This window comes from Xyrauchen texanus, chromosome 32, assembly GCF_025860055.1.
Source record: "Xyrauchen texanus isolate HMW12.3.18 chromosome 32, RBS_HiC_50CHRs, whole genome shotgun sequence".
Lineage (NCBI taxonomy): Eukaryota > Metazoa > Chordata > Actinopteri > Cypriniformes > Catostomidae > Xyrauchen > Xyrauchen texanus.
Genome location: NC_068307.1, coordinates 8,645,247 through 8,662,731, shown reverse-complemented (window position 1 = coordinate 8,662,731; position 17,485 = coordinate 8,645,247). Strand labels below are relative to the sequence as shown.

The 17,485-nt window shown below is 37.3% G+C and overlaps 1 protein-coding gene across 1 annotated transcript; it reads right to left on the bottom strand.

Annotated features, from left to right (window-relative positions):
- Window positions 1-8,685: 8,685 nt before the first annotated feature.
- On the bottom strand, window positions 8,686-11,449 carry LOC127626195 (transcription factor SOX-4-like). Its single transcript, XM_052101809.1, has 2 exons — window positions 11,213-11,449; window positions 8,686-10,744 (listed from the first exon to the last, which is right to left on the bottom strand). Exon 2 carries the CDS (start codon window positions 10,694-10,696, stop codon window positions 9,596-9,598), a length of 1,101 nt encoding a protein of 366 aa, XP_051957769.1. The 5' UTR covers window positions 10,697-10,744; window positions 11,213-11,449; the 3' UTR covers window positions 8,686-9,595.
- Window positions 11,450-17,485: the final 6,036 nt, after the last annotated feature.

Below are 17,485 nucleotides of genomic sequence, written 5' to 3'. Positions count from 1 at the left end.
TGGAACGATGCCTCACATCCTGTGTGAAAGCTATTGCCTGTAATCCTGCTAATCCTCTCAGGTGTGGCGTTACTTACAGTTTATTGGTGACAGGGAGTCAAGGCAAGGGTATTTATCAAACATCCACAAGGCAAATAAGCTGTCTGTAGGTGTTAACCTAGATTATTTTTCCCATACAGCACTTATTTTCGTTCCCATAGACTTTAACTAACAAAAAAGAAAGCAGGGGCCCAGTGGTTAGTGGTACACACCATTAAGAGGAAGATCCAAGCTTTAATTCTGCCCTTGGCACTTAATAACATCATGAAGCCCTTGGGCTAGTCACTTAATCACCATTTGCTCTGGAGACACCACAGTATGGTGCCCCTGAGTTCTGAATCCCTTAATGTCTGTGTTAGTTAACCCTTGTGTTGTGCTCGTTTGTGCTAACACCTTTTGTGTTCCCGGTCAAAAATGACCGGCGCACTAAAATTGTTACTATTCCAAGAAAACTTATTTTTTAGCAATTATGACTAATTCTTTTTATTTTACATATTTAAACAATATAATTTTTTTTTTATTGATAGAAGGATTCATTGATCTGAGTTTATACCAAGCTAGTTGGTGCACTCCCTGCAGAAAAAAATATTAATAATAATAATAATAATTATGTAATAAATTATTGTCAGTTTAAAGCTTAGAATCTGGACTTCACAATGCATTTAACTAGTCCTACTGATTCTTAAATAATGATTTTTAAATTACTGACAAATTAGAACTTTTTTGTTGTCATAATTTGCTTTTTTTAATCACAACAGTTGTATTCAGAGTTGATAAAAACATAAAGATTAGATAGCCGTGTGTTATATATATTGTTGGAAAGGACTCGATTAGTAAAATGCAATGAGCAAATCTGTTTCACTCAGAGGCCAAACTGCAGTGAGTATTAGTGTTTGAAATTCCCACTGACACCCATAAATATAATAAAAAGGAGTGTCTATTTTTGAAAAGTTTTTCTTTATTTCTTCCTGAAACATACACATAACATCAGTGTTTCCCACAGGGTTTTGTGAGACCGTGGTGGGTGGACATCAGACCCTCTAGGGGGGTCCGGGGGCATGGACCCCATAAGAAAAGTTTGTTAAATGCATCAATCTGATGCACATTTAGAGCTAAATTAATAGGCTAGATCTATGAAGAACTTTGTGATCTTGTAAACAATTTTGTGAGCTAGTAGTATTTTAATCATGAACACATTGTTGTATAAATATGAATGGTCATGACGTGCCAAAAAAAGTCACACCCACAAAGCAGAAACAAGACTGAGTTTAACGTAGTTCACAAATGGTCAAAACATAAAATCGTCTAGAGCATATATTTGAGCCAGGGCTCGACATTAAGCATTGTTATGTTTTAAATTACATGCTCAAGTAACATGTCAATGTTTATGTTGTATATTTTTCGAAAATTATGACTGATGCCCAACCTAATAGTGTACCTATGCAATCAACTCAATTCTCTGTGACAGAAATGTAAACTGCACTGGGTAGGGGAGGAGGCTATTGTTATATGTTAAGTATCTTGAAATGTATGGTTGTCAAATAAAGAAAAGCCTTCATCGGCACCATTAACAGCAGGGATGCTCATAGTTCTATGGAAAGATATCTATTTTTCATCATATTATTGCTGCAAGATCTGCCATGTACAATAAAGGCTATACATTATCACATTACCAACATTTCAGTAGTCGACGATTCTCAATACCAGCTTCAAAATCACAACAAATAATACCACTAACTAATTTGTTAATTGTCGAAGAATGGTTTCAAGTTCTTAAAGAGTTAGTTCCCCCAAAAATTTAAATGATCCCATAATTTACTCACCCTCAAGCCATCCTAGGTGTATATGACTTTCTTCTTTCAGCCAAACACAATCGGAGTTATTTAAAAAAATATCCTGGGTCTTCCAAGCTTTATAATTGGAATTAATGGTACCTTAGAATTTGAAGCCCAAAAAAGTGCATCCATCCATCAAAAAAGTAATCCATACGGCTTAAAGGCATTTTGAAGTGAAGCGATGCATTTTTGTAAGAAACGTATCCATATTTATAACTTTATAAACTAGAATCACTGGCTTCCGGTAACAGCTGTCCACGTCCATTTACTCTCTCGTGACTGTGCAGACGGCTGTTACCAGAAGCAAACTTGACAAACACATAGACATTTAATGACACTTTTCAGCATACAAAGAAACAAGAACATGCACTTCTTTTCAAACAGCTGCGTCAAATCATAAAAACACTCAAACACGCGGACAGGCATCGTACATCTCTCTCCCGTCTGCCGCTGTCTCTCCTCCTTACATACTCCCGCCTCCCCTCGCTGGAACGAGAGGCTGGTGTGGCGCGCAGGTGAAAGTCATTCGCCACTTTTCTTCCTGGCCTCGCTCTTCTCAGACGCCGCTCGTCTCTGCCCTACTCGTCACACACGGTAACAGACACTGACTTATCAAACTTACAGCAGACTGTCCCGATTCAAATGAGCCCAAACACAATGTAATAAGTAGATATTATATAGTCCTCAAAGCGTGTAAATGGAAAGACGATGCACAAAAGGGCGCTCAACACACAGTGTGTGTATGTGTGCGCGCACATTCTGAGGATTTTGTGCATGCAAACATGCATCCACATATGTGTTATTCACGGTGCATCATTCATGGAATCATGCAGTCGCCACAGAACTTGTGTGTCGCGGTTTGTTTGTCGTAATTCTGTGATTGGTGTATTTTCCTTTGCAGGATCATGGGTAGTGTAGTCCACAAATTCATCTGGTAAACACGATTTATAAAAGTTTGTAACATATGGAAAAAATGAATTGGATTTTTACTTATACGATGATTGAAATTGAATTGATTGAAAACAGTACAATTATGAGCAATACAATTTTCCTCTGGTTTCATACTGAAGTATGTGGCTTTGCCATTACTCCTGTTGCCATATTCGGCGAAGTGTAGGTCAGAAGCATCTAGAAAGGGTTGTTGTGTTTGTCGGTAGTGCTTAAAAGTTTTCATATGTCACATGAGACATGTGTGCATGTAACGTGCTGTCACAAATATGACTGCTGCAACCTTTCATGGTTGTGTGCTCTGACCACAAGAGCATCTGCATCCTTTCTGAAACTTACGTCAGAGACAGAGTGGGAGAAAGCCACAGCGTTAAACAGACATATATGACAGGTCTATGTCAAATACATGTTAGAAAACTACATAAGTACTTTCAACTACATAAGAACAGCTTGCTGATGCCACATTTGCTTAATCCACACTGATTAACATATTTAATTTATAAAGTGCAGCTTTACGTGGAAGTTTGTATGTAATTCTATCGACGTGCATGTTTTTCAATTGCTCTTTAAGCTCTTTATACACACACATAGACTTAAACCGAAAGACAGAAAGGTCAGGTGTCGACTTAAGCAGTTTATTCATCTGAGATAACTATATTAAAAAATGACAGACTGCGCTGCTCAGATCTGCCATTATTATGTACACCAAAGTGCTTTCTCTATGCATGCTTTTTCTAGTACCTGCTTTAACACACTATAGCTTACTACAGAGGCATAAATAAATACATATCCAAAAATCATTTCTACTAATATTCCTGCAAATTGAGCAGTGTTTTTGTACTAAGATCTAGTTCTTTTTCCTTGTCTTCATCGCTGTGTGTTGAGGAAAGTGAAAGTTACAGTATGCTAAAATCTATTTACTTTTTTGTGTAGTATAGTTTCCTTAGCAAAGAGATTGAGATCATGATGATGGCATCAATACAGCCATGGTAACATCACTGCTGTATGTATGGAATTAACTAAATTAACGTTTCGTGTCTTAAAATTCACTCCAGTTAAATGTGTTAACTAGATTATGATAACGTTTTTAACATTGTTCATCGTACTTGTATATTTCTCTGTGTGACAAAGAGAATCACAAAATGAGTGCAACAGTGCCCATACACGTTTTTAGCCTTAAAAAAATATTATTGTTTCCATAAGGATTTGATCAAACCCTTCATAAACGAGTTCATGAATCAAATCAACCAGCTCCGAAGTGAATCCCAACATTACCAACTTTGATTTGAACCAAAAAGTTATTTGAAAACATGAAGTTGAAATACCGCTGACTGATGGCTTCAACAGAAGCAGTACCATTTATTAACAACCTTGGAGCTCGCAGTATTTCTGTCTTTAAATGTTTATCAGTCATCGTTAATAATCATTTCCGCTATGAAGAAAATTAATGGGATTTATACCTCCGGAACCAGACTGCTGCGCTCTATGTTGCTATGCAAGTTAGGCAGATGCTGTGGTCAATCATGTAAATATAATAAAATAATGTTAGAATATTTTATGATGTAATTATGTGTACAGCGTGATTATGACAGCTAATACCTGTATAACATAAAGTGTCATACTTTAAGAGTGCTATCATTACGCACAACGCAATGGCTTAAATCATAAGCACAAGTCAATGGGCATGGCCATGATGTTCTGTTTTTTTCGTGTAAGCATGCGCTAAGTCCAGCCAGTGGGTTTGGCGGAATCATGCGCTCAACGCGCATAGTCAATTTCCTCAAGCACCAGTGATTTAAACAAAGACAGCACATTTATAAGAAGTTGGTTGTGTAAACGGACTGTATGCAATGAATTAAAAGAATAGAAATATGGACTTGCGTTCTTTCGTGCATCCTTGATGAATGCCAGGCATATTTCTATGAAAGTTACACACGCTCCTTTTATATGAATGGAACATGTGATTCTTATTTGGAAGTATGCTCCTTTAAATTATAGAGAATGTAAGTATTATTAATCATTTTCATACACAAATCATGGCTAGCATAAACAGAGATTTTATCGGAACGCACTTCACTTCTACCAGTTGATTTTGATTTTGAAAAATGTATTAATTTATTTAAACACGAACAAATTAAGCTAAATATAGTCCTAAATTTAAATTACACTTCAAACTAAACGAAAATATAACAAAATAAAGAAGTGGTCAAAAATTCATACCGAACCCAAACATTTTACACTGTCCAACTTCTTCCACTGGCCCCTTTTGCAGTGACTTAAAAATCACAAAAAAATAAAATAAATAAACAAAAATACCAATATAAATTAGATCATAAATGCAATTTTAAATATAAAATTAATGATTTTAATTGAAAAATAAGCTATGACCATTAACACAATCTCATAATTATATATTTTTTTCTCAAAATGGCTACAAGTCAACAGTGATTGTCAGGGAATTCATTTAATGTTCCAGTATATTTTAGGGAGTTTGAAAATGAACTTTATTACCACTTGCTGGTGGAACCTCCAAACTGCAAAATCTGGAACTGGCACTTTTCCACTGCATGTTACAGTTCGACTTGACTCTTCTCACTTTACTTTTCTGAGCTTGCTTTTCCACTGCTGTTAGTGCCGCCTCAACGTGGGTGGGATTATTGGCTGATCGTCATAGTTGCACCGCCTCTACTGCCGTGATTTTCTCTTCAACGCGACACAAAACAGTAAACAATAACACGACCGCTAGCTGTTAGCTACTAGCTCATTGTGCTGTATAAAGCAGTTGTTGCATGGTGATTTTGCTCAAGTGTAACAGTTAAATTGGCCTGGTTGTTTTAGAAGCAAGCTTCCTGTAGCTGGTCAACTAAATAAAGTGAAGCTTTCAAGCAGAGTATAGAGTTAAAGTGGACTCCAGCCATGGCTGATAGCGTCCATTTGGTCGAACCACTGTAGTCTCTACATTGTTGGTAGGCCCGGTGGTAGCTGTGTGCGGCCAACAGCTGAGACACTTCCTGAAAGACTTTTTCGTTCCACCTCATTTCATTCGTCACGCTGTGGTTTTGCGCTTAGTCATTTCTTTTTACAATACGAAAGTCGTGTGAACAAATGATACTGCTATCGCTGTAGCTAACTTTAAAACTAGCGGGTTGACGTCCCATGTAGCAAATCTCTGACCAATCAGTGATCTGCAGGGTTTTGACATCACGTTTAGTATCGGCTCGCTTGGAACCTCGACCGAAGTGATACTAAAAAGAGTACCAGGTACCAGGTACTATCCACAGTAGAAAACCCCCAAAAAGCAAGTCGAATCGAGTTGTACCGTGCAGTGGAAAAGTTCAATGAGAGACATCATTTTGACAAAAATGTGTAGTTACTGCGTTGTGCCTTTGCATAGAAGAATAGATTCAAGATCCATTTCAAGAAGTTTGATCAGTTACAAGTAAGTTTAGGCTGTCCCATTCAGAAATTAACTTCTGATAGTGGCTCGCAGAAAATAAATAAAATGTTCAAGAGTGCTTTAACTGAATACCTTTTTTTGGTTTGTTTCTATGTTTCACAAGAATCTTGCTGATCATAGGGGAGCCAATATATTTGTATTTTATTTATTTATTTTTGCTTAAAAACAAAAATGTTGCATTTGAAAGTATCTGGTGACGATGGATGGAGAAGCTTGGTTTTATTTAAACGTGTTTGTTGCTGTGCAACCCACTGTGTTGATCTGTGAAGTCTGTTGTGAATGGTGAGATTCCTGGTAGATTTAGCTTTTAGACAGTGCCATGTAAATTCTCCTATCCTGAGGAAGAAGCTAACGGCTTTCTAACACTCCATTGGTGGAAATCGAAAGGGCTCTGCGTGATTCTGGCAGCCTATTGACAGCAGGTTTGTGACAGGCATCCATGGCTCTGCGAGGAATTGCATGCTCCACATATGACAGGTTTAGCAAAGCTGTGTCTGGCCTGTGTGAAATTAGCATTGTCCTTGGTTTTCTATCCCAGAATGCTATTCATTAATTTCCAGCCCAGATTAGGAGGTGCAGAGCAGATGGGTATTTTTTTACACTGCTTCAGTTATATACAGCTTTCTGCATTTATCACTTTGACACTAATTTGTCTGAGCCCATCTGTGAATTGTCTACCATATTCTCTGGTGCTTTTACTAAAATATAAAATGAATCAATAATACCATAAGAATTTTAAGTGCAAAATGTTCTATAAAATACAAATATATACAATTGCAAAATGAGCAAGGAAAAAAGCATAGGCCTATATATTGGCAAGGTGTAAGTTTAAGACATGTTTAAATAGATGTTTTATTTACAGCTGAAAAATGCACTCAAAAGTATTGTGGCATTTTAAAATATAATTTTTTTAAAAAAAGGTACAACTTTGCAGAGTGAACTTTGATGCTACATACAGTTATTTTGCAGATTATCTTCAATAACATACAATGGCCAAACAGAGTGCATCTTAGAAATGGTTGAATCCAAGCAGACCCACACTGGGCAGATGGTTTTAGTCCTGAGCCGTTTTTGTTGTTTTGTTTTGTTATTTTGTCTGCTGGTGTTTTGTACTGTACTGGTTCAGTGTGTGACTTGTTACAGTTTTTCAATAGTGTATGAAGAGAGATATGATTGACATGTGTCTCAATGCAAAGACTTGTCTGTCTTGTCTTTGAACATCAGGCGTGGCGATCCATTTCACAATGTCAGAATCTGCAGTCAAATTGTGAAATGATCGCTGTCCTGAAATAAATTCCCTGATGATGTTTGAAGGCCCAAGCATTGTATGTTGCCTATTCACAAATCCTTATTTATAACACATGCAAAGTTCATTTCGGTTTTTCAATTAATGCTGACCATTACCTCAATATTAAAGAAATTGAAGTTTCTACAGTTATAAGCATTTAAAATGTCATCAGTTCAGTTTAAAAGCACAAACTTTTTCTGCATTGTACATATTTGCTGGGGCAAATTGATTCTCATTTTCAACACAGTAAAATCCTAAATTATGTTTTATGAATGAAGGCCTCGTATCACAAACTATGTCCATCTTTCCATAGGCATGTCCCTTTTCAGTTCAAATACAGATACCTGAATTATTTGTGATTTGTGTGTCATTTCGCCATGAACATGGAATCACTTAGCAGTATGTTCTAAAAACTGGTTGGTAAAACTATGTTTTTTGCAAACCATAAAAAATACTGATTATAACTAGTTCAGTCAACTCTTTCCTACAATACAAAACACAGCAAGATGGAGACTATTTATGCCTCTGTGGTCAATGTGACAAAAATAGTCATTATGCAGTCCAAAGTGTGAGGTTAAACAAAAAGCTAACACACAGCAGGTCTCTTTCCTTTTGTGTTCTGTAGCTTTCAGCTGGGAATGCACAGCATGGAGCTGCATCTTCACAGGGCATCAGGAATTGAGGAGGATTAACAGTTTATGTAAGATATGAACTGCAGGGTTTGTTGTCTCCTCCTCTGACAACTGTTTGTTGAAGGTAAATAATGCCGGTCTTCCGGGTGCCAATTGAGCAGAAATTAATAAGAGCATGAGAAATAGGAGCATTCTGTCACCTTAGTTGGCTTCGGAGATGGTTTCTCCGGTAGAGCGGTTGAGAGAAAAAGACACTCACACAAACGTATCATCACAGATGAATTACCCACGGGAGGCACAAGGACCTAGACAAACGATCCCTGAGAGAGTCAATGGGAGCCAGCTGGCAGACACAGATTTCTCGCCCTGCTCGGGGCAGCTGCAGACATGACATGCATTTCAGCAAACCGGTGTGGGAGCCCCCACCCCACCCACGTGCCCCCCCACCCTCGACAGACACTCAGAAAGCGTAGAGTCCGACCCCTGCATAAAAGCTGCTGCCTGCATGGACAGATGCACGGTTCCCTGAAAGAGCCAATCCCAACCCCCATTCCCTAACCCCAAAACCCTCTTACACCCCCTCTATCCGCAGTCCAAACAGTTCAGGCACACATAGATGCGCACACACACACACACACACACACCTGCACTCAGGGCCAATGCAGAGCTGCCTTTAAATTACAAGTGTGTCTCAAAGTCTGCGGCGATGGCAAGGTGATGAAAGTGCTATTACCTTAGTAAAGAATATGATATGAATTATGTGCTGGCACTTGTCTAGTTGCCTGTATGCCTGACAAGTGCTGCAGATTTTAATAAGCTTCATCCTTTCCTTTTCAATGTTTACACCTTAGTATTTCAGAATATTAATGTACCGATACTGTCAGCTGACCTCCAGCCAGCTATATATTTGTGTTTATCCGCAAAAGCTTCTGGGAGAAATCATTTGAATGTGTAATTATTAGGACAAACACTGTTATGAGATGTCATGTAATTGACAGTGCCACATTTTAAGTAGATACAGATCTTTGCTTAGAACTGATCACAGCTTGACTGCTTCCCATCAGATGCTTCGAGACATTAATGTGAGGTTTAAAACATTTATCAAAACAGCTGTTAAAACTTTGTATCCCGTCACTAAAACTTACACCCAGCTGCCTCTGACTTCAAAACTGTTGGAGAGATTCTGAACATCATACTCTTGTAAAACAGCTCTGCAAAGGCATGTGTCTCTTAGCTAAACCAACAAGATGAGGCATGCTTTGAAAGGAAAGCAATAGCACTTTCATTGAGAAAAATAAACAAATGGAATAAGGAATCGTTCAAGGCTAAATCTTTTTCAAGACCTCTCTTATTTCAATTTGGCAGCTATGCGGGCCCAAACACACTCAACTTGACTTCAGTAGGTGAACACTAGATCTGAGATGCTGGGTACAAGCATGTCCCCAGAAATCATTTCATTCACCTCTGGAGTGCAGTAATCTGGGAAGTCAAAATGAGATCCTGAGTTGGCATGAAATGCTTCAGAGTCCTTGTCCAAAGTGGAGTAGTCCATAGGCATACTGTTAGAAATAATATGCAAGAGTTCCTCATCCAGTTCCTCATCTGAACACATTGACGACACTAAAGAGGAGGAGCTGGTGGAGTTTGGTGTGGAAGATCTTCCAGAGGTCGACCTTCGTAGCTCACTCATCGTGGACTCTGGTGGAGCCTGGCACTCGCTGTCGGAGAGGCTTTGAATGCTGCTGGTGTGGGAGATGGGCACCTTCACTCTGAGCTCAGGAACTGCTTGCTGGTTCTCAGAGTGAATGGTCGCCTGTTTGTGGAGGACAAGGTGACTTGTCTGGTTGTGATCATCTTGTAACGTCACTGGACTTTCTATGTTTACATCCACTGTGTCGTCATCACTCATGCTCTCGCTGTAGTTCTTGTATTTATTGCCACTGAAGTTATGCTTGGAAGAAGTGGGTTTGATCTTAAGCCCTTTGCTGGTGAGCCCAGTAGACCTTCCTGAATGGGACTTGCTGGATTTCAGGGGCAGCTTCTCCACAAGTTTCACAGGGGTGGAGCACTTGCTCTTCTTCCTGGGACGGTACTTGTAGTCAGGATAGTCAGCCATGTGCTTAAGCCGCAATCTCTCTGCCTCTTTGATGAAGGGGATCTTCTCATAATCGGGCAGCAATTTCCAGCGTTTTCCAAGTCGTTTTGAGATCTCGGCATTGTGCATGTCTGGCCACTGCTCCATGATCTTTCGTCTCTCAATCTGGGACCAGACCATAAAAGCGTTCATTGGCCTTTTGATGTGCCCGGTAGGAGTTTTGCACCAGTTGGGGTCTTTGTTGGAGGGTACGTGTCCAAACACCTCAGAATCATCTTCTGCTGCCAGTCCCACAAACACCTTTCTGGTAGAATTGCTGTCCATGACTGACGAGTATTTGTGGCTCCTTTGCTGAACCATGATGCAGGGCTGAGGTTTATTCAGTAGGTTCTCTAGAGTCATCCATGACTAAACACTCTAAGATGCAGCAACTCAATTCCGGCTTTTTTCCTGAAATAAATAGAGAAATGCCCTCATTAACCTCTCATACAGTACATTTGTGAATAAGGTTGTTTAAGGTAACATTCGTTAATGTAACTGTAAACAGCATTTATGTTAATGTATACATATACATTTACAATTTAACATTAAAAGGTCAACATTAATAATGCATTATGAAATAACAATCAACAATAGTGTATTTATAAATGAACTCAAATGAATAAATGCTGGAAAAAATTATTGATAATGTGTTAATTATTCATCTTTTTGATGCAAACTTTTTTTGTTCACATAAATTGCATGGCCATTCCAGGATAAACAATTCCAAAATGTATTTATTTTTTCTTCTTTTATATGGATATTGACAAGGCTGTCCATAAATCAAAAAATTTGTAATTACACCAGTTACAGATGAGACAGCAATATAATTCCAACTCATGTCAAAGTAGCATACAGTATATAAAATTAAGTACTTACAGTTGAAACAAAGAGAGCCTCTTGTGATACAATGCAGAGTAATTCTGAGTCACTTGCTCTCATATGAGCATCTCCTCTGCTGTTGCAATTGTGATGGAAGTCACTTGAAAAAAGCTCTCCAATGTGCACCTGCTGTCCTGGGCAGTCTGCATGCAGACCTTCTCTCTCTCTCAGACGTGCTCTCGCTCTTCCTCTAGCTTCTCTCAGTCACTCTCTCTGTCCTTGTCTGCTGTTTCTCCTCCCTGCTCCCTCTTTGTAGGGATGGCCCCCCTCGTCTGCTGTTTTATAAACCCACAATGTAAACAGCTCAACCTTACCAGACATAGACTCCTCCCCTTCCACCCACTGCTCTCATCCGTTGTGCATGTGTTTATGTGCATGTGGGTGTGTGAGTGTCGGGGGGCTGAAAGTTTCCATGCAGTGAGGCACAGCTACAGTGCAGCGGATGGAAAGAGAGAGACAGAGAGAGTGCTACTAACTGAGGTGTTAAATGCTTTGAGTTAAAACTTAAATTAGGACAAGACCTTCAACCCAGCTTGAAGTCTGCCGCATGTACACGTGTTCATGTGTCTGTGTGATGTATTTCTCAATTTTCATGAATAACAAGTAATGGCGAACACAACACCAATGCATTCAATGTTGGCATTTCTTAAAAGGAGGGAGGCAAGGCAATAGGCATGTGTTATCTGTCAGGTTGTATCTGTATATCTTTGGGTAGTTTACATATAATTGTAAATCTACACTATGGCATTCATATACTGTAGATTTTAGGCTAAAACCTCAATGTTGATAAAAAAAAGTTATAGGAGGGAATGTATATATTTTAGGTTCGGTGGCTGGCCACAATTTTTGTTTTTCATAATTTTTAATCACCTTTTTTATAGTCCTGATGTGTGACAAATGAATTTTGATACGTACAAAAATTATATGCAGTATCTAAATGAATATGAGTTCGTAAATATTACATGGATCAAAATTATGTATAATTTTTTTTTAGAATAGATGAAGTACAGCTAGCATGTCAACTTCCCAAAAGTATTTCTTGTCAATTACCCTTTTATGGTCTATGTTTGCTTTTTTTATATATATATATATATATATATATATATATATATATATATATATATATATATATATATATATACATTTTAGGTTAAAATGTATATAAATGAATAAGGGAATGTATTTAGTATATTTTAGGTGCTGTAACTGGTCACCATTTTTTTTCTTCTGCATTTTAATCACCATTTTGCCTTCACTATTTAATTTTAAAGATCATGCGTTGTGAAAAATTGATTTCCAAAGTACAAATATTCAAATATAAATGTTGTATCTAAATGAATATGAGCAAATTGCATGCAAAATACAGGCGTTTTTATATATACATTTTTTTATCTTTATTTTATGTTCAAATGTATATGAATGTGTAAGGTAGTGTGTGTGTGTGTGTGTGTGTGTGTGTGTGTGTGTGAGCGTGTATTTATCACTTTGTGGGGACCAAATGTCCCCATAAGGATAGTAAAACCCGAAATTTTTGACCTTGTGGGGACATTTTGTCGGTCCCCATGAGGAAAACAGCTTATAAATCATACTAAATTATGTTTTTTGAAAATCTAAAAATGCAGAAAGTTTTCTGTGATGGTTAGGTTTAGGGATAGGGTTAGGTTTAGGGGATAGAATATAAAGTTTGTACAGTATAAAAACCATTATGTCTATGGAAAGTCCCCATAAAACATGGAAACACAACATATGTGTGTGTGTGTGTGTGTGTGTGTGTGTGTGTGTGTGTGTGTGTGTGTGTGTGTATATGTATGTATGTATGTATGTGTATATATATATATATATATGCATATAGCAGGTGCTGTAAAAGGTCAACATTATTTAATTTGAAGTGGTGCTGCTGTATGACAAATGAATTTGTATAAATTTTAATTAAATTAATTTTATTAAAAGTACAAATAATCCATATAGTATCAAAATTAAAATGAGATCATAAAAGTTGCATATATTAACATTATATTTAAAAAAAAAAGAATAGCAAAATGTCACATCAAAGGGCATGTCAACTTGCCAAAGTACTGTATTTCTTGTCAACTACCCTTTATATTATATGAAAATAAACATGTAAAATCACTCAAATATTATGGAACATACTATATGGTTATGATGTATGATGGCTGAATGGAGATAAACCAATACATCAATTGCAATCCATATTTTTGGTAATTGGACATTGATGCAATAGGCACTCTCTCCTTCTAGTGGCTTCATACATCAATTTCTTCTGGTTTTAAAATAATAAAATGTAAATGCCAGAACCAGGGGAGTACAGACAACATCTAATAAGCCTGGCTTCACACACTGAACATCAAATGAGAAGATCTGAAAGATTTTGCAACTGACCTGGTATGACATCATTTCATCTTACCACAAAATTGATGATTACACTGAGCTATCATTATCTAAATAGATACAGCCACTAATGCTTTAGAGAAATATGTCAGTCGATCCATATGGGCAGCTTCACTGCATCAATAACACTGTTGCATCGATACATGCTAAAATGCCCCAAAACAGTTAATTAAAGCAGACTGTCACTAAAGTGCCAATAATGGTAATATACATTTAGTAATCAATGAGGGGCGGTCATCAGTACACGAGTGCTGAAGTGCAAGCTTGCATTTCTGGAGGTATGTCCATATAATGGGCACCCGTCCAAAACTTGTCTGCCAATTTATATATTCCCATATACTGTAGTCATGCATCAGTTGACTCATGCGATTCTGATGTAGGTTTGCAGACATGGTTTTCATGTTCTATTCCTGCTCTCTGAATCAGCAAAAAATAAATAAAATGCAATTACAGATATGTTTGCATGGTCAATTGGATCAAGTTCATCGTGGACATCGTTCTATTGAGGCCTCTTAACAGCCTGTGTCCTCTAGCACTTAGTGTAATGATCTGGGCCACGTCATGGTGTGTCAGACATATTCATTTGACAAATAAAACTGACATTAGCCCAACACTAGAGAGGGAGGGTGAGTTGTTAAAAGAAAAAAAGACAACAACACTATCACCCACCGACCTAGATCAAGCCCTGGCCAAATCCCTGGCCAGACCTAGACACATCATCTAATTACGGAACGGGCAGAAAAGGGAGGATTGGACCCCCTGAGCGCAAAGGGTGTCTGTCTGGCTGATAAGGACAGTTCCGCCTCCTCTACCCAGCCCAGGCGAGTGCTAGAGCGGGACACAGATAGATCATCTTTCAGGGATTAGTGGACAGAGGGAGAAGGGCACTGCTTGATCTCACTGCTGTTCGAGTTTCTCAATAAGAGGGGAGCAGTGATACCATTGCAGTGCTGAATGAACATTACCACACTGGCAAATGTGTTAATATGTAAATATTAAGTGAATAAATCTTGTCTTAAGGACGTTTAGATATTTTAACAGAAAGAAAATTGAGAAGTACTGAGAAAGAAAGTTAGAAAATTATATTTAGCATATGTCTGTCTGTCTTTTGTGTATATCTATATCTAGTATATCTCTGTCTTTCTGTCTGTCTTTATGTCTGTTTGTCTCTCTGATTCACTTCTCTATCTGTCTGTCCGTCCGTCCGTCCGTCCATCTGTCTGTCTGTCTGTCAATTCAATTATAAATGGCTTTACTGCCTTCACTGTAAATTATATAATATTGCCAAAGCAGAGGGTGTATGTAAATAAAAATGTAAATAGAACAACATATTAATCTATAGTTTAACGAAAGTTAAGAGAACATAACAAACCATAACATTCCTGAATGGCAAAAGAACACATTGTTGACATGAAACTGAAGATCACTTATGTCTACATATACATTCATTTATATACAGTCAAAATACTGAGGATCACTGTGGTGAACAGTATGGTTACACACTGTGGTAATACACATAAAACATATTCACCCTCTCTCTCTCTCTGGTTGTGAAACGCTAAAACGTATCTTGCAGCTGTATCCATATAAATGTCCCTTGTTTCTTTGAATTTTTGGCAGTGAATGAGAATGTGCACCTCTGTCTCGACTTCACCAGTCTTACTGTGAGCACATACTCTTTCTTCTCTGGGTAATAGTGATGGGCGATATCACTTATTTTTCTTTCGATCCGATACCAATAAATTCAAGTCGAATATCGTCGATACCAGTACGATACTTCTATTAAATATATTTTTTTGTGTGAATTTTTGGGATAAAAAATGGGTAATTTAAATCTAATTTTTAGTCATAATTAAAGTTATTATTATTACTATTATTATTATTATTATTATTTTACATTTGTGAGCCTAAACAGAAAATTGTTAAACTTCTGTTTTGTTTACCCTTGCAAAAATGAACCATCTACACCTCTACAAGGCACTGATCCCTCTTGTCTGAACGAGCCTCGTGATGGCGCAAGCACTTGTCTGCTTGTGTCTTTCAGCGTGCATGTTAAGATGAGCGGAAGAAGAAATAGTTCCCATCCTGCAAAAGTAGTTGTTAATTTAGCCTAATCCATTTTATTTCACTTTGAAGCTTAGGTTATTGTGGTAACCCTGTCTGTCTGTCTGTCTGTTTCAGTAGCTACCCAGGTGAGTTAGTTTGAGCAAACAGTTTTTTCGGGCTCAAGAAGGTGGTTTGATTCTTAATAGTTTTTATCACCATTGCAAATCATGCCACATGGCTAACCTGCTCAGGAGGATGTTTTATTCTGGGTTACAGATCGTAAACTGATGCTGAACCAATCAGCTGTGAGTAAAGTGAGATCTCTGATGCAATAAAATGACTCCCCCTCTATCTCTTGCTCCAAATTAAAGCGCTTCACTGGGAAATGTATATATTAAATGAATTTAGATTTATATATTACAATTTAATGCATTATACACATACATATTATGATATTATAAGATTTTTGTAACGTGATCAATGGAAAGGAGGAGGTGAGAACCGGCTTTACAATATAAATAATAGTTTTAATGATCAACTTAAAAGACAACATAAACACACACATGACGGACATGTCCGCTAACGATCTCTCTCTCCCGCACGATACTCGCAGTCGGCCTTTAAACCTCAGAGGCTTGATTAGCCTAATACGGTACCGGGTGTGTATGATCACGACCCAGCCCCGCCCTCCGCCCTGCCACAATGTTTTTTTTAGAGATCGCGGAACCTTGTACCTTTAGAACAGCATATGTTCTATTTTTTATTGTGTTAGTGTTTTATTGAAATTCTTTGCATTTCTTTACATACTGTACCTGTATGCAGTGAGGAATGCTGAGAACCTTGAAAAAAATACTGCTTGCTGAAGCATTTGTAAGGTGATTCTCGCACTTTAAAGACAAATTTATTGAGTGATGAATCTTTGCACATGAAAAAAATATACTGGTTAAAATGATATTGTAGATTGTCACACAAAGTGACATTGTTTACAATTTAATAAAATATATTATGCTTTTAATTTAAATTAATATAAAAGTTTTTACATTTTAGATAAATATATCGATTTTTATGCTTTTAAAAATAATGGATCCTTTTCAAAGACCTTTTATGATACCTCTGCCTTTAACATCATAAATGTAGAAATCTTTTTTATATTTCCAATTATATGTTTTTATCTTCTGCAAAGCTGTGAAAGCATAATCATTGTTTTTTTATTTTGTTTTTGTTTTCTTGCTGTTGGAGCAAATGCGTAAGCAAAAATGTAATTAGCTGTGGTCCCCATTCACCGCCATTCAAGTTTAGCCAACTAGAACTATGTTTCCATCCAAGGATTTTTTGCAAAAAAGTTTTTTTCATTATCGCTAAAATGTCACATATGTCGACATAATAACTCAAGCGCATAAACTCTATGTCGATACATCAAATGTCATGAAAAACTAGTTCGTAAACACATTTTGTTTATAAAATTGGCATTAACACAAAAAAACTTGACTGAGTTTGACCCAATCGTTAGACTATAAACTATCAGAATTATTTGTCCAATGCTGAGTTCACTTTCAGAAAACGAGCTTTTGAACATTTTAATACGTTAAACTCTACTTTAATACTCTAACCCTCTTTACCTCGGATCACATTTACTGCTTCTTCAGAAAATTTTAATTTGCATTATGAAACTAAAATACATTTTAGATGATAATCAACTTCAGTTGGTCGTTAAAAGTTGCTGGAGAAATATGCGGGACATAATGCAGTTGTGATTGCTATGCTTTTGATTAGATGATTGTTCAAAATATTGACTATCAGGAATGTATCATATGT

Bases quoted from the DNA above. Each gene is read 5' to 3' on its own strand.
- LOC127626195 (XM_052101809.1), bottom strand. From the start codon at position 10,696: ATGACTCTAGAGAACCTACTGAATAAACCTCAGCCCTGCATCATGGTT.